Genomic DNA, 25,122 nt, shown 5'->3' on the forward strand with positions numbered 1-25,122 from the left:
CTGCAGATGTCAGACCAGGTCCTGGAGGAGTTGGACCTGAACGAGTACAACACGTCAGAGGAGGGACGACGGAGACTGATCCCAGCTGTGAGGAACTGCAGGAAGTTTCGGTGAGTCCACACGTCCTGATCAGTATCTCAGTGATATTTGTAGGAAGTACTTCCTGTCATTTTCAGTATTTCTTTAATCTCAAGCTGTCAGACATTCGTGCACGTTTCGCTGCTTCACAAATTGTGTACATATCACTTCATTGTTTCTCAGAGAACTATTCAGTCATTTTTTGATGGAGGAATTGTTCCTTTAATAAAGAATGATTCCTTTACTTTAATATCACTCGCTGATCTGTAGCAGTTTCCCATTGGACAGGATACAGAAATGGCGGCGGTGGCAGTCAATCCCCCTTCATAACATGTTAAACTGGAAACATTAACATGGATTGTTTACGGGTTATTTTTACCAGCACTAGTTTGTACATGTTCAGTCCACTAGAGGGCGTCCAAGTAGGAAAACCAATCCACTTTTTGAACTGAGGAGCAGCTGAAGACACTTTCTGTCCTTCAGTGGCCCAGTTTACATGGGTGTTTTTTTAATTCGATTGAAAACAATTGTGTTAAACGCATTTGTATACACGGATGCCATACGAAGCGAGCCACCAATCCTCGTTTGCAAGGGCACTGGGTGAAGCGGAAAATACGTGCTGGGACGTGCACGTAGTCTTTCTCGGAATTTTCAGGTCTTTCGTTTTGCAACCAGTAGTCCTCAGTGCCGAGCAATGTGTTTTTATCTGCTGGATCTCTGCTCAATTAATGTTCCAACATTTCCATGATACGCTGCTCGAAGAGCGAGCACTCCCCCTGCTGGAGTACCGCCCCACCGAGCGGCATGTCTCGGTGTAAAGCACCGGGGCTCCGCTTCGCCTGCCAATGTTTTGAATTAACTGGTTTCCGGGTTAACTTCTGACCAACAGATGGTAAAAACCCGACGGAAACTTGTAAGTCGTTCGATTAAACGTTGGTTTTCTACACTTACAGTAAATGTATAAGTTCCCAACAACCTCCAGCAACCCCCGCCCCCCCACCGCCCCGGCTGTGAAGAAAGTGCTGGTTCTACCTCTGGACTTGAGCCCGTCTCTGCTCGCTTCTCCCACCTCTGTGTCCCATGAGGAATTGTCCCCCTGCGTCCTCCCCCTTCTCTGTGCCCAGGTCACCAACCGCCTCCACCCCTCCTCCGCCTGGTCTATGAAAATCGAGTCCTTAATGTCAAACAGGAGGAATCTAACTAAGTGTCCTCTCTCATAGCAGGTTCCTGTCGTCTTTGTCTCTTTACAGACTTTATGGCCATGAATTATTTCACGGTTACCTCTCTGATTCTGACTGTGAAGTGATCTCCTCAGCTCTGAAGTCTGACCCCTCCCATCTGAAACATCTGGACCTGAGTGAAAACAAATTGGAGGATTCATCAGTGAAGATTCTGTGTTCTGGACTGGAGAGTCCAAACTGTCAACTGGAGACTCTGAGGTCAGTTCACTGTCTGAAGGTAGAATCTGTTGGAGTCCAAGAATCAAGAGTTGTCCAGTCAGACAAAACTTTGCTTTGTTTCCTCGTGTTTGTTGTTAAACTCAGCTCATGTGTCTTCATGAAAAAGAGCAGAAGTCCTCGGTGTGTAGCTGCTGTGTGAGCTGGAGATCTGAGATGTGTGTGAAAAGAGCTCTTCTCCTCCTGTTGGCTTCAGCTGTTTGGACTTTACATTTCTAAACTCTTCCAGTCTGAACCTTCTTCAGCTCTCAATAACTTCAACATCAAACTCTGTCCTCTAATGTCACTTCTTTCTCTCTTTATTCAGGTTGGAGAACTGCTGGATGTCAGAGATGAGCTGTTCGTCTCTGGTCTCAGCTCTGAAGTCCAACCCCTCCCTCCTGAAACATCTGGACCTGAGTCGGAACCATCTGCAGGATTCAGCAGTTGAGCAGCTGTGTGGTTTTCTGCAGAGTCCACTCTGTCGTCTGCAGACTCTGAGGTCAGACTCCATGTTTGAGTGTTTCAGTAAAGTAGTGTTGACACTAAAGGTCAGACATCAGGCTGATCTGAGAGTGATCCACACTGAGGATCTCCAGGAGAAACGGAGCTTCTTCTCTGGTCTTTAATCCTGTGCAGAGGTGGGCAGAAAGTACTTTCCCATGCCATGTTTTCCATGTACCCAGTCAGTTCTCAAAGAGCTGGGCTGATTGTGATCACCTGGGCCCAGAACTGTTTGTTGCAGGTGATTCAAATCAGCCCAGCCCTTTGTTAACTGACTGGGCACAACAAAAACATGGCATGGGAAAGTACTTTCTGTCCACCTCTGGTCCTGTGACTGTGGCAGAGCCGTGTGCAGCTCCACATTTCAAAGCTTGCTAGAAGAAGAAAGGAGCTGCAGTGGATCATTGACTGTGAACCTCTGACACGCTCCATGTTGACCTTCAGCTTTCAAAGCAGGCTGATCTCTCCTGGATCAAGCTGTCACTGATCTCCCAGCTGGAGCTCCAAACTCTCAGCAACTCTGCAAACTCTGGACTTGTTGGCTTTCTGTCCAGTAACCTTGGCTGTTGACATGTCCTCCACTGGACTCTGCTTCTGTTTGGTCTTCACATCAATTCAGCTCTCCACAAGATCAAAGATCAAATGAACAACAAGGACCAGTCTGGTCAGTGTGTCCCTTCTCCACACCGTCCTTTCCGGAAAGAAGCCTGCCCCTTCCCACCTGCACCAAGCCAGCCCTGAGAGAATCTTCGCAGAGATCCGAAGAAACTACTGGATCTTACGTGCTCCAACAAGCCGCATACTGTGTATAACTGCGTCTGCTCTGACCGGAGGATTAGGCCAGTTATACACAGCCAGCACATCATCACCGAAACTGTTCCTTTACACTTTAAGTACAGATGCTTCTAATATGATTGCTTTCAATTAGATTGAAAAAAAAAAAAAAACACCAATGTGTCATGTAATAATTTACCACCCGTAAAATGACTCCTCAAACCCGTAACTGTTGTGCGATGTTTTTCCATCTTAAAGCAGCTCTCAATGACTTCAACATCAAACTTTGTCCTCTAATCTCACTTCTTTCTCTCTTTATTCAGGTTGTTGAACTGCAATTTGTCAGACATCAGCTCTTCTTCTGTGGTCTCAGCTCTGATGTCCAACCCCTCCCTCCTGAAGCATCTGGAACATCTGGACCTGAGCTGGAACCCTCTGCAAGATTCAGCAGTTTCTCAGCTGTGTGGTTTTCTGGAGAGTCCACTCTGTCGTCTGCAGACTCTGAGGTTAGACTCCATGTTTGAGTGTGTTTCTGTGAAAGTTGTGTTGACACTACAGTGCAGACATCAGGCTGTTCGGAGAGTGATCACTCATCAAATGTGAAAGGATTTAGAGTTCTGTGAAGAAGAGGTTGCAATTCTTGAATTTCTTTTACCAAAATGGGGGCAGGTGGGGTGGGGTTGAAGGGATTGCCCCCTACCAGTTTCACATGAGGAGAGATTTATACTCTTCAGGGGGAATAATATGCTTGAGCCTAACTTTCAGTCTTCCATTGTCTATTCATACCTCAGATCAACAGACGGCTAAAATCTCTTCCTTTCTCTCTGGGCTGCATCAGTGGCTCCTCTTCTCTACATGTTCCATGCGGGGGCGGGGGGGGGGGGGGGGGGCGGGGGGGGGGGTGTCTAACATGTTTTAGTTTAGGGGCCACATCCAGCTCAGTTTCATCTGTGATATTGTGATATTAACTCATTGCCTCCCAGCCGTTTTCAGATCAGCCAGCCTCTCACTGCCAGTCGTTTTAGAGCATTTTCACTGAATTAAAGACTCAAAGAATATTGAATTCTGGGACTATGGAAACACTAAAACTTCCAAATGAAAGAGTAGGACTTGTGGGACTCATGGATTAAAGGTCTCCATCATTACGACAGATTTGCATCAGTGGGAAAACAGGAGGGTGTGGTGTCTGTGTTGCAGGGATTTCTCACATTAGAAGGGGCGGGCCTTGCTGACATGGGCAGGTGTGTGCACTGGTGGCAGGGTTTATAAGTGAGGAAGTAACCTGTCAATGGCGCTTCCTGGGATGACAGCTGTCACTGGTGTGTGTGAAGAATAAATCGCACTTGAACCGTATCCCTCGTCTATCTCCTCTTTCCGCGATCTCCACATTGGTGACCCTGGACGTTCGAGCATCATGTCTGTGGAGTCGGGTGACAGTGCGGGAGCGCAGGCTGCTCCCGCCATGTACACTGCTGCACTCAAGCTGCCAGATCTTTGGAGGCACAATCTAGAGCCAATGTTTCAGCACATTGAGGCCCGGTTCCGGCTGAAAGGCATTACGACTGATGAGACGTGGTACTATTATATGGTGGCGGCTCTGGATTCATCCACAACCCGCCGTGTGATGGGGTTCCTGCGGAATCTGCCAGCCCAGGACAAGTACGCCGCCCTGAAAGCGCAGCTCCTCAGTCTGTTCCAACTGGTTGACGTGGCGTGGGCGGAACGGCTGTTGTTCCTTAACGGCTTGGGGGACAGCAAACTGACAGAGCTGATGGAAAGCATGTTGGCGCTGCTGGGATCAAGTGACACGTCTTTCCTCTTCGTCCACCTGTTCCTGCGTCAGGTGCTGGCCCCGGTACGCACCGCGTTGACCACTTCGCCGCTGTTACACACGACGGACTGCTGGGGTCTGGCGGTTGAGGCCGACAGGATCCTGCTCGCGTCATGCCAGCTCAATGTCCATGCTGCATGGCCGCCAGAGCAACAGTACCTGCCGGAGGAGGACGCACCTGCTGCAGTCACCGCCGTGAGGGATCGACATAAGGAAGACAGCATGCAGTGTTTTTGTCTCATCAGCGATTTGACTCCCGTGCGAGGCGCTGCATACCACCGTGTGCGTTCCCTGTGCAGGGAAAAGGCAGACCCAACGCTCAGTATGGACAGAGGCGGGGTGTGCCAACAGGCAAACCAGGCATTTGCCTGGGGCCTCAGCTTTTAGGGGGTCCCCGCTAGGTGCAAATCGTATGCCAAAAAAACTATTTTTTTCTGTGTGCACGCATGGGGTGGGGGCCCGATGAATTTCTTACTTGGAGCCCCCAAGGACCCTTGCCCCACCACTGAGTATGGACTGATCATTAACCCAGCCAAATGTCAGTTTGGGCTCTCGGAGATTGAGTTTCTGGGCCACAGTGTCTCCTCTCACGGGATGGTTCCTTTGCCTGCTAAGGTGGAGGTGATCGCCGCTTTTCCTCGTCCTTGCACCACCAAGTCGCTGCAGGAGTTTCTTGGCATGGTGAAGTTTTATAATTGCTTCATCAAGCACGCAGCTCATCTGATGCGCCCCCTGTGCGAGGCTTTGAAAGGCGGAAAAGCTAAACAGGACATGATCGGGTCCCCAGAGGGGATCCTGGCATTTGAGAAGGCCGAGGCTGCGTTGTCCAACACCACCATGTTGGCACACCCGTCACCGGCAGCGCCGGTTGCGCTCACTACTGATGCCTCGGACTACGCAGTGGATGCGGTGTGTAAACACTGGGTGAAGGGGGCCTGGCAGCCTCTGGCATTTTTCAGTAAGCAGCTGCATGACAACGAGAGGAAATACAGCACGTTTGACCGAGAGCTTTTGGCCCATTTCCTCGCCGTGCATCGTTTTCAGTTCCTGCTGGAGAGACAGCTTTGTGGACCACAAACCCCGAACTTTTGCCATGTCCAAGACCAGCGAGCCGTGGTCTGCCAGACAGCAGCGTCACCTCTCTGCCATCACAGAGTTCACCACAGACATTTGTAAAAGCAATGTGGTGGCTGACTGCCTTTGCAGGACACACGTGGTCTCTGGGGCACTGCTGGGGCTGGATTACACTGCCATGGCCACCGACCAGCAGGCTGATTCCGAAGTACAGGCATACAGGACAGCCGCCACAGGGTTGCGGCTGGAGGAGGTTTCGTTCCAGGAGGATGGGGCTACGATCCTTGGTGACGTCTCCACAGGACAGCCCCGTCTTATGGCACCTGCAGACTGGCGCCGCCGGGTGTTCGACGCCATCCACGCGCTGTCGCAGCCTGGGGTGAAGGCATCGGTAAAGCTGGTGGGGGCGAGGTTCGTCTGGCCGGCCCCCAGGAAAAACGTCAGGAGTTGGGCAAAATTCACAGCCACTCCAAGGCCCAGCTGGAACCGTTTTTTAGTTCCTGAACAAGGATTCGACTACATCCATCTGGACTTCGTTGATCCACTGCCCCCCTCCCAAAGCTTTACTCACCTCCTCACGATGGTGGACCGGATCACCAGGTGGCCAGAGACGTCAGAGCTGGCGTCGATGTCAGCAGAGGTGGCATGGGCCTTCATATCCACATGGGTAGTCCATTTCGGCACGCCACTGGATGTGACATCAGACAGAGGCCCCCAGTTTACCTCCGAGCTCTGGACAGCAGTGGCGATGAGCCTAGTTTTTAGACAAGTGTCCTGACAACCTGTCTGGTTCTGTCCAAGACGCACAGCATTTCAATCTCCTTTCCACCATCTCAGAAGTTGAGATGTTGTTCCACTTCGTGATGTTGGAGGATGAACGAATCTTTCAAAACTAGCTCGTTCATTGCTGGTTAACAGCTAAGCTAACAGCATGCTGTTTTAACAAAGCGTGGCCCTTAAAGCAGCAGGGAGCTCACACAGCACAGCAGGTTATTTACTGACGCAGAGGTTTTCAAACAGGTGATGGAGGCAGTTTGGATACAAGACAATTTTATTTGACTAAATAAAAAAAAAAGAAAGTTGAAATAAAAAAAAATTTCTCAGTCTCTGTTAGCTGTTTGTGTGAAGATTTGTGCTTGTGCACTATGACACAGATCACCCTCTTCATAACTTCTTCCACCTCCTTCCCTCCGGGCGCAGATATCGGACTTATCAATGTAGACGGGCCCCGTTTTAACAAGAGTTTTGTTTGATCTGCTATTGCTGTACTGAACAGGGTACCTCACTGACATACTTGCCAATCTCAGTTAAATGTTCTTTGTTGTAAATTCTCTGTTTTTGTAATTGTCTTATTGTCTTACTTGTGGTGTATGTGATGGTGTCCATAACATCTTGACTGACATGAAAGGCTGTGGAAACAAATTTCCCTTCACGGGATAATAAAGACTTATCTATCTATCTATCGATCGATCTATCTATCTATCTTCAAATCCTGAGGGCTGAGCCCCCCCAGTCCTTAAAACCTAGTGACGCCCCTGTCTGTCAACATGAAGACTCACTACTCACTGATCACTGAGCAGAAGCAGAAATCATTGGTGAATCATGTGACAGCAGTTTGATTCTTGGCTCTTTCAGAGTGATGACACACAATTTAATAAGTAACACTGCCTCATAACGCCTGGTCTCCAGACTGAGACTGGTCTTCAGTACAACCCTACCTGTCTCTGTTAAAAATGCATCATTGATCACAAACTGGTCTATAAATTTGATTCCCAACTTGAGCTCTTCTCCTCCTGGTGGCTTCAGCTGTTTGAACTTCACATTTCTAAACTATTACAATCTGAACCTTCTTCAGCATCAGTGACTTCAGCATTAAACTTTTTTATTATAATCTCACTTCTTTCTCTCTTTATTCAGGTTGAGGAAGTGCAGTTTGTCAGAGATCAGCTGTTCTTCTGTGGCCTCAGCTCTGAAGTCCAACCCCTCCCTCCTGAAACATCTGGACCTGAGTGTGAACCCTCTGCAGGATTCAGCAGTTGAGCAGCTGTGTGGTTTTCTGCAGAGTCCACTCTGTGGTCTGCAGACTCTGAGGTCAGACTCCATGTTTGTGTGTTTCAGTAAAGTTGTGTTGACACTAAAGGTCAGACATCAGGCTGATCTGAGAGTGATCCACACTTCTTCTCTGGTCTTTAGTCCTGTGACTGTGGCAGAGCCGTGTGCAGCTCCACATTTCAAAGCTTGCTAGAAGAAGAAAGGAGCTGCAGTGGATCATTGACTGTGATCCTCTGACACGCTCCATGTTGACCTTCAGCTTTCAAAGCAGGCTGATCTCTCCTGGATCAAGCTGTCACTGATCTCCCAGCTGGAGCTCCAAACTCTCAGCAACTCTGCAAACTCTGGACTTGTTGGCTTTCTGTCCAGTGACCTTGGCTGTTGACATGTCCTCCACTGGACTCTGCTTCTGTTTGGTCTTCACATCAGTTCAGCTCTCCACAAGATCAAAGGTCAAATCAGGGAGAAGAAGAACCGTAGTTCTTCTTTCAGCTCCTCGGAGCTCCAACCTTCTTAAGAAGACCAAATGAACAACAAGGATCAGTCTGATCAGTCTCATCTAAAGAGGATTAACTCCTCATTTCAACTGTGATTTACAACTAAAGTGAGAAATAAATGACTCATCAAATGTGGAAGGATTTAGAGTTCTGTGTAGAAGAGGTTGCAGTTCCTGAATTTCAATTTACAAATTCGGTCGGGTGAGGTGGGGTTGAAGGGATTGCCCCCTACCAGTTTATACTCTTCAGCGGGAATAATATGCTTGAGCCTGTTTAATTTTTTGGTGTCTCACTCCTCATTCAACATTTATGTAGAACAAAAAGAAGCAAAGAACAGAACAGAAAGCAAAAAGGAATATTGCAGGTTTCCACAAGTTTACCTAGTGAGTTGTCCATTGTTTTGCAATTACAAGAGGGCAACATCCTCTTCCTTTGCAGCAAACGATAACTTTTTTCCCCGTTTTTCCCAAAAGTCACTTCTGTTTCTGAGGGAATAAAGTCATTGTTTCCATTATAAAAAGTCCTACAACTGTGTCATTTCATTGTTTTAGGAAAGGCGTTCAACTTTATACCAGTTTCTTTTAATGTCCTTTTTACATGCGGTGAGCAGAGTTTTACCCAGATACCAGCTGTTCCGAGGAAATGCTTTGTTCATACCTTTTAAAATTTTTTAGTTGTATTTCTGAAGACTATCAAGAATCAATGTCACAACAACAGCAACAATAAAGGATGAAAAATCAGCTACTTAAAAAACAAGAGTAAATGAGCAACAGAGATCAGAGGTCACAGCAGGCTTCATGTCCCACAGGGCTTTAGGGGGTTAATTGACCTTTTGGAGCTCATCTCAAGGACTGCCTGGCACTAGGCTTCTTCCAAGCCACAGAACTGAAGAACAAAAAAAAAAATAGGCTTTGTGTTATGAAATACTTTAACAAGACCACAATGCAGGAAGTTCATGTAGGGATAAATGTAAAGGAGCAGTGTTGATGTCCAGAGCTTCCATGTCACGCTTACAGACATCCTTGTAGCTCAGCTTCGGTCGGCCAACAGATCTTGTACCAGATGATGACTTGTGCCAGTTGCAGCCTTCCCAATGCGCTGGTTGACTAAAGTGTCACTGATTGTGAACCCAAGGTCGGTGAACTGGTGCACAACGCTTAGTTCAGTTGTCGATGAAGGTGACATGTGGCATTTCCACATCCTGGGCCAACACATCGGTCTTTTTCAGGCTGACACATTGGAACCTTTGCAGGCTTGAGAAAATTTGTTCATGAGTTCCTGGAGCTCTTGCTCTGTGTGTGAGGTGACTGCAGCGTCATCAGCAAAGAGCAAGTCCCTGATCGTGATCTCACGAACAGTCTTTGCTCTCAGCCTGCCAAGGTTGAACAGCTTCCCATCTGATCTGGTGTGCAGGTACAGCTCTTCTGTGGCTGCTTTAGGAGCAGGGAGAAAAAGATCCCGAAGAGGGTGGACGCCAAAACGCATCCTTGTTTCACTCCGCTCTCGATGTCGAAGGGCTCGGACATGCTGCCTTTAGACTGCACCTTTGCCTTCATGCTGTCGTCTGATCATGCTGTGCAGTTTTGGGGTGCATCCAATTTTCACCAGGAGACTGAAGAGCCCTTGCCTCGTAAACCAGCCCCGCCCACTCCTCATCCGTTTGGATTTTGGAGATGAGCTCAGTCTGGGTAGGAGCCCATAGAAGGGGATTTCACGCAGTCCTGAAACGGCCGAGCCAATCAGCGTTGCCGCTTTTTGTTTTAAAATTTTTTTGGCGAATTCCGGCGGCTAAATCGGAAATGACACTATTGCTGCACGTATCAGAGATGACGGACTTTAACTTTAACCATCGTCTGAAAGCTGCAATCAGTAAAGTTACAGCCAAAATACCAAGAATTACAACAATCAAGCAAGAGCAAGAGTCTGCGCTTGGTGAGCTTCTAACAGGAAAAGACGTTTTCGCGTTTCTTTGCGTGTAGAGAAGCTAGAGCTAATGAGCTAATGCTAACCCTTAGAGAAGCTAACGCATTTTGATGACGTATTTGTTTTGAAGCGCTGTTTGGCTGAAGTGCGTTGTCAGTCAAAGGAGTAACCGACGCCCCCTGCAAGAAGTTTCAATGGGCTCCTATCCAGACTAAGCGTAACTCTAAATCCAAATGTGGATGAGGAGTGGGCGGGTCTGGTTTACGAGGCAAGAACAGCCTTTCCCTGCTGACCAAATCAAACGCTTTTGTTAGGTCAATGAAAGCAATGTACAGGGGCTTTGGTTGTTCTCTGCACTTTTCCTGCAGCTGACGAAGGGAGAAGATCATGTCCACTGTGGAGCGCTCTGCTCGAAAGCCACACTGGGACTCTGGTACAGAAAACATATCTGTTAGGGCTGCTGCATTTGTTTTTTTTTTTTTTAATAACTGGTTTAGGATTAGTTTGATATTAATTTTTTGATATAATACATAAATACAGACAGATTGATTTATTGATTGATTTACAACAGGAGAGGAACGCAATTGTTTCAGCAGTATGAATACACTACTGAATCAAAAACAGATATTTGGAAAATAAAAACCGAAGTTCTTATTTAATGCACAGAAGCGTATTTGTGCACAACTTTTATTAGTTGATTAGTATCTGTCCTCAAAAAAAAAAAAAAATCCAGTTCGCGATGCACATCAACTTCCTTCCGGGTTGGAGGTGAGAGTCCTTAGCAACCAGCGTCGCAGATGCTAAGGATGCCTCGGAGTGACAGCTCTGCAGCGAACGCTGTCGGGAGGCATGTTGAAACTAAAAAACTGCAGATCACATCCATAAACTAAGTGGAAATTATGAAGATAAAGTGTATATTTGTCTTTAGAAAACCATTGTGTAAATTACAATCGAGAGATTTCTCCATCCTATAGACTTTTCTGTTTTCTTTTGTTTTTGTGATTCACATTGTGGCTTCTGATCTGTTTCAGAAACTATTCCAGAGATTTTGTTCTGTTTTGAAAATTAAACTTCATACATTCAATGCAGATAATTGTATTTGTGGTCAAATGTAACTATTGACTGCAACTCGCTCCGCAAAAGAAACAAAAAAACCTTGTCAGTCCGTTCTGTTCGTGACATTATTTACATGGCCACTAGGGGGCACCTGATTTTAAAACGTACTGCATGTTTGAAATTTAAGGCATGAATTAACAACCACTGTGCTTGTTTCTGGAGGATCCAGACTGAGGTGTAGAGCAGTGGAAAGAATCGTTTATTTTTATGAGGTGGACTGTGTGTTTGGCAGCACGGTGGTTAGCGCTCTTGCCTCACAGCAAGAAGGTCACGGGTTCGATCCCTGGACCGTGTGGTCTTTTCTGTGTGGAGTTTGCATGTTCCTCCCCGTGTCTGGATGGGTTTCCTCTGGGATCTCCGGTTTCCCCCATCAACTGATAACATGCACGATCGGTCACTCCTCCAGTCAGGTAGTTCTGACCATTAGCCTGGCTCTACATCCGGAGATAGGTCCCCGGGTGCTCCCCACAGCTGCCCACTGCTCCTTACAAAATGCTTCAGCGGCATCGAAGGATGGGTTAAATGCAGAGAAAGAATTTTGTTGTACATTCACTGTATAAGGACAAATAAAGTACCTTACCTAAACATTAATCAACAGAATCACGTTATTATCTTCTTTCCCGATTTTCAAAATTACAAATCTCCCTACTTTGTCTTTGCATTTTTTTAATTACCTCAAAGTTGACAGTTAGATATTGATATGGCCACTCCATTTTTGTGTCCTTCCTTATTTGAGCTGTAAAATGTGTTTTTTATACCCAAATTTTCTTGAAGGTCCTATATTATGCTTTTTTTCAGTTTGGGAAGCATTTCTTATCATACTATGTGTTGCTGTAGCCTCATTATAATGTTCAAATGTGAAAACTGTCTGTTTCCTCCCTGTCTCGCGACACCACATTTTGTGAAAATGAAACTGAAACTCAAGCTGAAACGATTAAGTTTGATTTTGGTCCCCTTATCCTGAAATAAAGGGATTTCACTCCTCCACTGCCCCCAGCGTGTGTGTGTGTGTGAGTGAGTGATTGGGCGTGGCCAGTCGTGTTCAGGTGCATCCCGGAAAGCAGGCTCAGAAACAGCCTGTTCTGAGGAGGGCTCGTCAAAGCGACTTTGTAGACAGCTCAAACTCCGAACAAAGGATGAATTTCGGGCGAACAAACTTATATACTATGTTTTTGGGCTTCATAGACCTATATGACATGACTGAAAAATAGCATAATATAAGACCTTTAACTTATCCTGTTCTTTTTGTGACAGGTGTGTGTCTTTTTGTGAAACATGACTTGAATATTCTCTTTTTTTCAACTTAGTGAACACTTCCCTTCTTTTAATCAGCGTATTTAGCCCGTGAACATCCAAGGATGCTGTCCTCAAGTTACTTCCTCTCATTGTTTATAGAAATATGGGAGAGAGAACATCTGTCACCCTGCTGACACCTCTTCAACTAAAACATAGAACAAAACAGAGCAGTCTTCCGTTGAATAGTCTCCAGACTGACACTGGTCTTCCGAACTACAACACGAGTCCCAGTGGCGATTGCTCTAAGACTGCAAGGGAAGCTCAACTTCCCCTGAAATGTCAAAAAATAAGTGGTCCAATATTTACTGTTGTGTGAACATTTCATTGACTAAATATGCGCTACAACACGTTCATCTTTTGTTCAGAATCAGCTACTTATCTCAGGTAATTGACTCGGCTTTTTTCTCACTCCTCCTCGCAGCGGCACGGCGCTTTAAACAGCTGGACGCTGAGCGTCCATGCGGAAGCCAGAGTGGGTTGTTCTGCTGCAGTGAAACTGGACGCTCATTGGATAATGCTTTGGATTGGACTACTGTGCTTCAATGGGGGTCTATGGGCAGTGGGCTGGCCTGGAGGCTGGGCTTCTGCATGCTGATTGGATGATCTATCTGAAGCTTGATTGACAGAGAAATGAGCAAATCGGTGATCTTGAAGTAAAAAAATGCACCAAAGCGCTTCTGAAGTTTTTCATTCTGTTGTTCTGAGTTGATTCGGAGGCTTTGCTGATCCTCTGAGACTTTGTGTTTGTGAAAAACGACTAGCGTTGTGTTTGGAGACTCGTTCAGGTCACTCTGCGGTTTCTGTCCTCGACCAGCAGCCGTGGAGCTTCTCCTCGTCTCTCACACTCACACTCAGGCGGTCACACAGCTCTCTAGCCTCGCCCAGCAGCTCCAGCTGCTCGCAAGCTGTGCACAATGGCAGACAATTTGAATGTTGTGGACCGGATTTTGGCGAAGCCATTTGCTAGTGTTCCTTACGAAGAGAAAATTGGTGTTAAACTGCAGGACAGATCAACTCCTAAGACTGAGCTGGTGCAAAAGGTGGGGAAAAGTAACAGGTCCTTTCTGCTGTCCTGATCTGACCAGGTGAGCTGCTGACTGGAAATGCTGTCACCAATAAAATGTCCTGCTGGCCACGCCTCTGGATGAAACTATCTCAGGGAGGTGTTGTCTGGTCACAAGTGGGCTTTGGGGATCTGTCTAACTTTGACAGGGCGTACATGAAAACTAATAGAATTTACATACAAAAAACAGACACATATTACAATGTATGCTAAAAATGAGCTTCCCCTCTTTGGAAGACCAACAGCTACCACTGAACACTACCTATCTGTGTCGAATGTGAATCATTATTGATCACGAAACGGTCTATAGATTTGATTCCCAACACGACCTCTGAGATGTGTCTGAGAAGAGCTCTTTTCCTCCTGTTGGCTTCAGCTGTTTGGACTTTACATTTCTAAACTCTTCCAGTCTGAAGCTTCTTCAGCTCCCAACGATGACAACAATGTCATCAGCAATGACTTCAGCATCAAAGTTTGTCCTCTAATTTCACTTCTTTCTCTCTTTATTCAGGTTGGACTTCTGCAGTTTGTCAGAGATCAGCTGTTCTTCTGTGGCCTCAGCTCTGAAGTCCAACCCCTCCCTCCAGAAACATCTGGAACATCTGGGTCTGAGTGGGAGCCCTCTGCGGGATTCAGGAGTTGAGCAGCTGTGTGGTTTTCTGCAGAGTCCACTCTGTCGTCTGCAGACTCTGAGGTCAGACTCCATGTTTGAGTGTGTTTCAGTAAAGTAGTGTTGACACTAAAGGTCAGACATCAGGCTGATCTGAGAGTGATCCACACTGAGGATCTCCAGGAGAAACGGAGCTTCTTCTCTGGTCTTCAGTCCTGTGACTGTGGCAGAGCCGTGTGCAGCTCCACATTTCAAAGCTTGCTAGAAGAAGAAAGGAGCTGCAGTGGATCATTGACTGTGAACCTCTGACACGCTCCATGTTGACCTTCAGCTTTCAAAGCAGGCTGATCTCTCCTGGATCAAGCTGTCACTGATCTCCCAGCTGGAGCTCCAAACTCTCAGCAACTCTGCAAACTCTGGACTTGTTGGCTTTCTGTCCAGTAACCTTGGCTGTTGACATGTCCTCCACTGGACTCTGCTTCTGTTTGGTCTTCACATCAGTTCAGCTCTCCACAAGATCAAAGATCAAATCAGGGAAAAGAAGAACCATAGTTCTTCTTTCAGTTCCTCAGAGTTCCAACCTTCTGAAGAAGAACGAATGAACAACAGGGATCAGTCTGATCAGTCTCATCTAAAGAGGATTTCTTTAGACTGGGATTTCAACTGGGATTTACAACTGAAGTTAGAAACAAATCACTCATCAAATGTGGAAGGATTTAGAGTTCTGTGGAGAAGAGGTTGCAGTTCTTCAATTTCATTTTCCCAAATGGGCAGGTGGGGTGGGGTTGAAAGGATTGCCCCCTACCAGTTTCACATGAGGAGAGATTTATACTCTTCAGGGGGAATAATATGCTTGATCCTAACTTTCAGTCCTCCATTGTCCATCCATACCTCAGATCAACAGACGGCTAAAATCTTCTCTTCTTTCTCTCTGGGCTGCATCAGTGGCTCCTCTTCTCTCCATGTTCTCGTCCGGGGGGTCTAACATGTTTTAGTTCAGGGGCCACATCCAGCTCAGTTTCATCTGTGATATTAACTCATTGCCTTCCAGCCATTTTCAGATCAGCCAGCCTCTCACTGCCAGCTGTTTTAGAGCATGTTCACGCCCGAAGTTCTCCTGCCTGACAGCGGTAGAGCGCCTGGATTCGAACTCCCCCTCAATTTTAACTCGCACCTTAGATTCACACAAAGCCCCTAACAATCCAGACATGCGCAATTTATACGCACATCCAACACCCAGGGAGGGCACGGGTTGCAAGGAGGACTCGTCCCAGCACCCCGCTGAAGGCCCCACTTGGGCCTGGCCGAGGTCCTCCCTCAACCCCGACGGTCACGGCTGGGGGGAAGGGGACCGTGCCCACTCCGGCGTGACGTGGGTTGAGCCAGGGGTGGGGGACCTCTTCCGAGGTGCGGTTGGACTGATGGGGTTGGAGCACTTTGGTGGCCTGGGTGACACGGTGCCCCTCCTGCCACTGAGAGAATGGAGTGTGGATGTGAGGGTGAAGGTGTGCGAGTATGATCGTGTGTGTGTGTGTGTGTGTGTGTGTGTGTAGCCAGATTTACACTTGCACGATTCTGTGGCACGCATTGCCACGAATCGAGTCGCAAACCACTCGTAAAGTGGCGTGAAGTGTGCGTAAACCCGTCGGGACTGCGTGCCATGTCGGGACGAGAATTTTGCAATGTTCAAAATTTTGGTCAGGACAAAATATCCCGAACGGGTCGTGAACTATGCACCAACTGTCTGTGAACTCCTTGTGAACGCGTCGGGACAATGCGGGAGGATGCGTGCCAGTCGTGGCCACCGACGAGTACCCAGAGAAGGGCCCCATGTGGGGGATTTTCGACCCACTGTCGTTGCAGCATCAAGTGTAGCGCCTTTAATTTGTCATTGAAATTGACTGATGTCAGCCGTCCGTCGGGGCCCCCTTCAGCTCGGGGCCCTCGGCAGCGCCTTTTCTGCTGCTCTTCAACACAGAGCAGCTGCCACTTTCAGGCATCTTCTCTGCAATGATGGTGTCTCTGGCATTCAGCATGTTGTCTGTTCCAAAGCAAATCCAAAAATGACCCGGGGTTGGGGAAGCCCCCTTTTTACTAGTATATGATGTGCGTGATTGCGCGCGCAACCACGTTGTGCCAATGCAGGAAGCTCGAAAACTGCGCAAACTATGTGTGAATATGTCCTGAATGCGTCGTGCCAGTTCGCGACACTGACAGGCGCATTCGTGAACTGTGTGCCAACTGTCCTTGAACTGGTCGTGAACTGTGCGTGAACTAGTCGTGAACAGTTCTGGAGCCTGCCGGTTCATGACTCCAGATTGGCACGCCTTGCCATGATAACATCCCACTAGGGGGCACTTGATTTTAAAACATGCCGCATGTTTGCAATTTAAGGCATGAATTAACAACCACTGTGCTTGTTTTCCAGGGAAGGACAGTCTCAAGTTTAGTGTGGTAGTCCATGTAACATTGTCAGAATTGTCATTGAGGATTGTCAGTGGTGGACTGAGGCCTTGTGTATGAGAACGGTGGAAGACAGAATTAAACTGTTCATTTGTCGTGAGATTCCAGAGGGGAGAGTTTGAAAGAGTTGGTGACCAGAGCATTGTTTCTGGAAGTATGGAAGAGAAAAAGAACATTTGTTCCCCTGCTGACACATCCCAAACAAAAACACACAGAGCGGTCTTCTGTTGAGCGGTCTGCAGACTGAGACTGGTCTTCAGAACTACATCATTACCTATCTCTGTTAAATATGAATCAGTATTGATCACAAAACACTCTGTCAATGTGATTCCCAACACAAGATCTGAGATGTGTCAGTAAAGAGCTCTTCTCCTCCTGTTGGCTTCAGCTGTTTGGACTTTACATTTCTAAACTCTTCCAGTCTGAACCTTCTTCAGCTCTCAATGACTTCAACATCACACTTTGTCCTCTAATCTCACTTCTTTCTCTCTTTATTCAGTTTGGAGAAATGCAGTTTGTCAGAGATCAGCTGTTCTTCTGTGATCTCAGCTCTGAGGTTCAACCCCTCCCTCTTGGAACATCTGGAACATCTGGACCTCGGTTGGAACCCTCTGCAGGATTCAGGAATTGAGCAGCTGTGTGGTTTTCTGGAGAGTCCACTCTGTCGTCTGCAGACTCTGGAGTGAGTTGACTGTTACTTTTGTAGAAGGAGAAATGTTTGTCAGCAGCTGTGATCTGAGACTCTGATCCTGCAGTGAGAGAGTGGACTGAGCTCAGCAGCAGCTGACTGGTGTGTGTGGACATGAGGAGGTGTGTGAATGTTGTGCTGACATGTGGATGATGTGTGTGATGAAGATCCACAACAACAGAACAGCTCATTGATCAGGACTCAGTAATGTGGAGCTGCTCATTTCTCCATCAACACATCTGATTGGTTCCTCCTCATTGATTCTGCTGCTTTCTCTCTTTATTCAGGTTGTTTAACTGCAGGTTGTCAAAGATCAGCTGTTCTTCTCTGGCCTCAGCTCTGAAGTCCAACCCCTCCCACCTGAAGGAGCTCGACCTGCGTTTAAACCAGCTGCAGGATCCAGATGTGCAGCAGCTGGTTGATCTTCAGCAGAGTCCAGACTGCAGCCTGCAGACTCTGAGGTCAGTAGATGGTTGGAGTGAGTCCATGCTGCTTTCAGCAGGTTTGGACTAAACACAGTCAGTGTGAGAACAGAGATCCAGTGTTTGACTCTCACCCACAATTTCCACCGCACACGAAAGTGTCGCACTGTTCTTGAATCGTACTGCGCAGCACTTAGAACCCATTCTCGTAAATCTCGTAAATTCGCTGTCGTTGAGAAAGCACCAGACAGGAAGTTAAACCAGAATTTTCAAAATAAAATACAATGCACGACCTGTCGGACATCAACTTTTTCCTATATATTGTTATTTCGCCACCTCAGGAAGCACGAGAATCAGCTCAGCAGGGTCCCAGACAGCAGCAAACATGGAAATTACCTTTTTATATAGAATGAACCATACAAAAGTAACTATTGCATAAAGAAAAGAACTCATTTCAGATCAAAACATATATCATGTACTCACCCTTGCTAGAAGTGCTATAAATCACAGAGCAATGTGGCTGGGACGGGCAGAGCGACCTTGCTCAGTGAAATGAGATGTTTTTTTTTATTTTCTCTTTATATCATGTGTTATCGTATGATATCAAGAGCACGGCAGCCTCTTCGAGGAGCAGCCCTCCCCTTCGGACAGTGTGGCCGTGTCCCAGTGTGCTTTGACTTTAGGAGAAAAATGTCGGTGGTCCTTCATGAGCTCTGAGCTGCTGACTGCTGCTCTGAACAGGACTGAAGTCCTCACTGCTTCACAGAGACTCTGATCATCTCCTCTCATCTCTCTGCAGGTGGGACTGAGAGCAGAGCTTCATCCAGCAGTGAGTGACAGAGGAACCAGCAGAAGATCCGCAGTTTGAAGAGTTACAAGTGTCCAGCATCGAACCAGGGTTCCTCTGGATGTGACTCACTGGTTACCAGGAGAGTTCCATGTTAAAACGGTTGCAGATCTGTTCCAGACAAAGACAGATGGAGTTTGACTCCATGAATCAGTTGAGAAAAATGACAGACTTCAGAGCTTTGCTTCAGAAACAGTGAAGCTCCTTTTTTTATAAAATCAAATGATTCCTGGATTCCATCAGTGGATCCTGAACACTGTGTCTACATATCCAGGTCTGGAGTCAAGAAGTCAAGTCTGCTTCAGAGAATCTGCCTGGGACTGGAAAATGGTTTGTTTGCAGAATAAAAAAAAATTTGATGAACAAAAAGAAAAAAATGTTCTGCAGCTTCAGTCCTTTGAAGTCAGTCAGTTTTGTGTCGTGTGTAGAGAAACTTTCCTGACGTGTCAGAGGTCAGTGGACTGGTGGAAACATGGAGCTGCAGACGTCCTCTGGGTTCAATATGCCTGTTTGTATGTGTGTGTGGGTGTGCAGCGGGCGTGGACAGCACCGTGTCTGCTGTCGATGTGTGTTTCTTTGGCTGTTTGTTGATTTGTGTCCACGTCTGCGTGTGTGTTATGTCAAAACTGTCTGTGTGCTGCTCCGCCTCCCATCCCCCCTCAAGGAGGAGAAAGACCATGTGGAACAAATCACCAGGGGTCTATTTCACCAAGCAGGTTGAAAAAACTCTGAGTGAAATCCTGAACTCTGTGTTGATCTCCTCTCAACGGGAAAACGTTGGGTTTTCGGTTACACAACAGCTGATTTGAGTTGGATTACTCAACTTCAAGTAGTTTCACCTGGAGTTTAGCACGTGCACGACAACTATAAAAAGCCAGCATCAATGGAGTGATGATTTGACGAGTCACCATGGCAACAGAGAAGCGGAGCACGACATATGGCAACTGGGAACACATTTTTAGAAAGAAATGCAACACCGCTGCAGCAGCGAAAGAGATGGAGATGCCATAGCAGAAAATTGCTGCCTGTGTCAATGTGTAAGTTTAAATGTAGTCCTTTATATCAGAATATTAATAAATATTAAATATTATTACAGGGAAACTGTTTGAACGGTCACCAATTAAAGTATTTCATTTAGTTGTAATCCTGCGGGGAAGAAGCCACATGGCAGCAGCTAAAGATGAAATATAGAAACATTGTTCAAAAGACCTCGGCATAATCTCATTGAGGTTCATCATTTTAAGCATGTTTCACTTTGTCAAGTAGCATAAATACTAATGCCTGCAGGCATGCATGCCCACACACACATACACTCAGTGATCCAAACACACACAAATAGACAGACAAGGGCACATAAGTCGCGAGTAATCAGGGTGCTGTCCATGATGCTGAACTGTATGAACTGAATGAAGTATTTTTTTTTTTCGCTGCACACACACACACACGGACAACCCAAACGTACATTAAAAAGTAATGTGTTGTCCATAGTGCTAAGTTTAACCTTAGCACAGTTACAAAACACTTAATTCTTGATGCACACTTAAACGCACGCACCCCTGCACATGCAGAGGCTTGAAAATAGTTGTGAAAAGATAGACGAAGTAGGTTTGTTCAAAGATGGAAATAGTTCTCTAAAAAGGCGTATTTAAAGCAGACACACTATAAAACATTTTTTGTTTAATTTCATGTCCTCAGTGGTTCAAATTTCAGCTCTGTTGAGTGAGATCCGATCCCCATGCTACCCAGTAGATGGCGCACATCGCGCACTGATGTGGATAGGAGGACGCACCACAGAGGAAGAAGTAATTCCTTGTGTGAAGTAAACCCAGCTTCATCGTGTGTGTGAGCTCTTTACTTCATCACAGATTGAGACAAAACTGGTTCGTTCACACCATCATGTTTGCCCTCTGCACCCCAGAGGAGCAACACACACACACACACACACACACACACACACACACACACACACACACACACACACACACACACACACACACACAGACAAACAAATAGACAACGGCACCGAAGTTGAACATAAATATGGAGCTGTCCATGGTGCTGAACTACAACAACGAATAGCATTGAAAATTATTTTCTGTCTTACACACTGGAGCAAACAAACACGGACAAATGAACATAATTGAGAGTAACAATGTCATTGTCCTTGGTGCTGAACAATACAGTCACAATTAAATATTTTGGCTGCCTGAGAGTGCGTCAGGCAGCCAAAATGTTTTGTGTGTTCAGGCGATTCTTCAGCACCATGGACAACACCACGTTTACTCTCGTGTGTGTGTTGTGTGTGTGTGTGTGTGTGTGAGAGAGAGAGAGAGAGAGAGAGAGAGAGAGAGAGAGAGAGAGAGAGAGAGAGAGAGAAAGAACATGGAGGGCAAGTAAACGGACTGTACTCAACATAGTCCTAGGCTTTACTTCTTATTGTCTCATGCTAGCTGTTGCCAAAGCTGTCCGTCCCTGGGAGAGGGATCCCTCCATACTGTGGTTCTCCCCAAGATTTCTTCTTTTCCCACTGGGTTTTTGGAGTTTTTTCTTGCCGGATGTGAGGGTCTGAGGCGGTGGTTGCTTCGTTTTGTCTCGTTACTGTGAATTTGACATATTAACATTTTGCTTATTCACTGTTTTTATTTTTACCAACCAATGTCACATCTTGAAGCCCTCTGAGGCAACTGTTGTTGTGATACTGGGCTATACAAAAATAAATTGATTGATTGATTGATTGATAATCACTTTCAATTTTTTCTTTAGCCTTCTTTGAAAAAAAAACCTCCAGAGTAACCATTATCAAAAAATAAAACACTTTAATGTTGGAATCACTTTTTTTTCTTTGCAGGAGATTAGTATGGTCTGTTCACGAGGAGGAGACGATTAAGAGGAGATTATTACGAGACAATTTAACTGAAAGCTACTTAAAGACCTCAAGATACTCAACTTCGCAACTATTTTAAACCTGTCTTGAAATCCATTTAAACTCTGGTCAGTTTCACATCCAACCCTTGCTGGAGTCTCTCCAAAGGATTAAATGATGCTCACTGAATGATCAAGGTGTTTTTAACATCCACTGTGTCGGGAGCAGCGCTGCTGGACATTAAACATGGTTTAATGAGTCAGTTTTGAGCTGTGAGGCTGACTTCATGTCAGACCTGGCAACCTGCTCTGGACTCAGTCCAGCAGAACTGAGTCTCCTCCCAAAACATTTCCTGTTCTCTGTAGAGAGAAGGGCGCTGTCTCGTTGCGCTCTTGTTCCGATATAAACCTCCGTTCTAACTGCATCATCTCGCTGTGAAACCTGCTCTGTGTCTCCAGGGATCTCTGCTCCGCCGTGAGGAAGAACCAGTGAGTTTTAATCAGCCTCAATGTTTCACTGCGTCTCCAGACTTTAGAGCTTTTAGATTCATTAAAACCTTCAAACTGGACGGATGGGATCGATTTGATTCTCTGTTTCACATTTGCTGTGAATTTGTCACGTTTGGTTTCCTTTATTTGTTTTTTCTCACTGAGAACGGGAGACTGATGAAAGTGAAAGTAAAAAAACGGATTAAAAGAAGTTTTTATTTGTGTGTGTTTTACTGCTGTGTCAAGGTGAGAGCCTGACAGTGCTCATATTTCAGGGATTGCTTCTTATTGCTTGTGGTGCGATCGTATTGAGAAGAGTATGACAGGTCAGACGTGGATATGAGGTTAATATAGTCACGTGTTAAACTGTGTTGTGAGGAGAGGGAGATGGTGAGCAGGGTCACTCTGCTTTTTCCATTCCTGGTTCCTGAATCCACATCTTCTTGTTTAACTTCCATTTGTTTCACTGACATTAGTGGAATAAATGATTTAGCTGCAGCATTGAGAGCATTTCCTCTCTCCAGATTGAAGCTCATTGTGTTGCAGGAGAATTGTTCCTCTCACAATGCTCTGAGCTCTGAACTCTGAATTCAGCCGTGTGTGCTGCAGTGTCTTCATCCAGGCTCAGCTGCTGCTGCTTCCTCCTGTTCTTCACTTCAGGTTTGTCCATGTTTCACTGAGAGGCTGACGGTGGGCCTGTCACTGTGTCTGTTTGAAATCATGTTTCCATGAGATCTGAAACATGCAGAAACTCCAACTGCTGACCGTCAAACGCATAGTGTTTTGATCTGGTGTGTGTGTGTATGTGTGTGTGTGTGTGTGTGTGTGTGTGTGTGTAAGAGGTGTGTCCTGATCCTTGTTGCTGCTTTCTCTCTCAGGCTGAACATGTCTTCTGTGGATGGAGAGGAGGACAGATCAGAGTCTGAGGACAGGTGAGAGACGTCAGCTGCTCCTGCAGAGTCCACAAACATTATTGGGCTTTGAAGGTCTGACCTTTGACCCCCGGCCCCCCATCCCCGTCCCTGTCCCCAGGGCCGTCTGCACACATACATTCAAACCAGTGTCAGTTCACACATCCACAGGTTTAATGTCTCATTCATACTACTGAGTTCTCTCTCTCTCTCACACACACACACACACACGCTTTTTTCCACTGCTTGGCAGAAATAAAACAATGGCTCAGCGAAAATTCTCTCCAACTTAACGCAGACAAAACTGAAACACTCATCTTCGCCCCGGATGTCTCAATTCCAGGGATCAAACAGTACCTTGGTGACCTCGGGCAGTCTGCCAAACCCAGTCTGAGAAACCTGGGTGTTTTCTTTGATAAAGACATGTCTCTGGCGGAGCACTGCAAGCAGCTGACGAGAAACTGTTTCTTTCAATTGAGAAAAATCTCTAAACTTAGGAAAATGGTCTCATTCAATGATTTAGAGCTCATCATTCATGCTTTTGTCTCTTCGTGCTTAGACTACAGCTTGTTCTCATGCCTGAATAAGAAGGAGCTTTCGAGGTTGCAACTTGTGCAAAACTCTGCAGCAAGAATCTTGACCCGCACAAACAGATGGACCCGCATGTCTCCCATTCTGAAGGAGCTTCATTGGCTGCCAGTCTCTTATAGAGTTAACTTTAAGATTTTGGTTTTAACCTTTCGGGCCTTGCACGACCAAGCTCCCTCTTATATTCGCGATCTGCTCCAGCCTTACTCCCCTGTGAGGGCTTTAAGGTCTGCGGACCAGAATCTCTTAAAGGTGCCGCGTACCCGCTTTAAGACCAGAGGAGCCCGATCATTCCAGGCCGTTGCTCCCAGGCTCTGGAACGATCTCCCGCTCTCTCTTCGATCAGTTGTGACTGTTGACACTTTTAAGTCACAACTTAAAACTTTTTTATTCTCTCAAGCATTTGCTTAGTTTTTCGGGCCTGTTTTTGATCACATTTTTAGTGCTGCTTATTTATGTATGTGTATTTAATTGTTGTCTTATTTATGTATGCTGTGAAGCACCTTGTGGCTTTGTGTCTGTGAAAGGTGCTATATAAATAAACTTTACTTACTTACTTACTTACATACTTACACAGACACACACGAAGAAGTTATCATTCAATACTTAGATCACTCATTCAAATGTGTGAATTTCTACTAGTTTATATGAAGTTGTGTCTTTGCTGTGTGTTGTGTTGCTCAGAGTAAATGTTCCTTGGTGTCCACAGAGAGAAGAAGAGCAGTGATGTCTGTGAGGAGCAGCCAGAAAGATCCAGAAGCGTCGCTGCACCAAGTAAGAGTGGACATGTGTCTCTGAGGGACTGGTTTGTCTTCACTGGACTTGTTGTGTTGTAGAGTCATGAAAGCTTGTTGTTTGTGTGCAGTCTGATTGTTGTTGTTGTCTTTGAGCAGGTGTTGGTCTGCAGCAGCTTCTAGAAGAACATAAGAAGAGTCTGAGGAGGAGATGTGAACGTGTGACTGAAGGAAGTGATGAAGCAGGAGGAGGAAGCCTCCTCAACAGGATCTACACTGAGCTCCACATCACAGAGGGACTCAGTGAGGAGCTTCAGAGGGAACCTGAGCTGAAGCAGCTGGAGACAGCTTCCAGGAAGGAGAGCCTCCATCACACTGCCATCAGGGTTCAGGACATCTTCAAAGCCTCGGCCCAGCAGCTCAGACACATCCGAGTGGTTCTGACCAGCGGCGTGGCCGGCAGTGGAAAAACTTTCTCGGTGCTCAAGTTCAGTCTGGACTGGGCCGAGGGCCTGGAGAACCAGGATGTCAGTGTGCTGGTGGTGCTCTCCTTCAGGGAGCTGAACCTGCTGGGAGAGCGGCCGTACAGTCTCCTCTCGCTGCTGGCTGTTTTCCATCCCACGCTCCAGAAGCTGACGGCAGAGGAGCTGGCTGTCTGCAAGCTGCTCTTCATCTTGGACGGCCTGGATGAAAGCAGACTTTCTCTGGACTTCAGCAGCAGCCGGCGGCTGCTTGACGTCTCCCAGCAGTCTTCAGTCAGCCTGCTGCTCACTAACCTCATCCGGGGGGATCTGCTGCCCTCGGCTCAGGTCTGGATCACTTCCCGACCGGCGGCGGCCCATCAGATCCCTCCAACATGTGTGG

At 46.5% G+C, this 25,122-nt stretch overlaps 1 protein-coding gene and 1 long non-coding RNA gene across 2 annotated transcripts; both read left to right on the top strand.

Annotated features, from left to right (window-relative positions):
* Window positions 1–30: 30 nt before the first annotated feature.
* On the top strand, window positions 31–17,790 carry LOC115386138 (ribonuclease inhibitor-like; the record flags this gene model as incomplete). The annotated part of the gene is made up of 7 exons (XM_030088357.1): window positions 31–110; window positions 1,329–1,517; window positions 1,843–2,016; window positions 3,116–3,298; window positions 17,217–17,399; window positions 17,693–17,707; window positions 17,772–17,790. Coding segments are annotated over 7 exons (843 nt in total), but the record flags the coding sequence as incomplete, so codon positions are not given.
* A 4,111-nt stretch (window positions 17,791–21,901) lies between these two features.
* On the top strand, window positions 21,902–24,291 carry LOC115381884 (uncharacterized). Its single transcript, XR_003930478.1, has 3 exons — window positions 21,902–22,025; window positions 22,904–22,957; window positions 24,234–24,291. It is a non-coding gene; the product is annotated as an uncharacterized LOC115381884 (long non-coding RNA).
* Window positions 24,292–25,122: the final 831 nt, after the last annotated feature.

Source organism: Salarias fasciatus, chromosome 3 (genome assembly GCF_902148845.1).
Source record: "Salarias fasciatus chromosome 3, fSalaFa1.1, whole genome shotgun sequence".
In the NCBI taxonomy this organism is placed as follows: Eukaryota; Metazoa; Chordata; class Actinopteri; order Blenniiformes; family Blenniidae; genus Salarias; species Salarias fasciatus.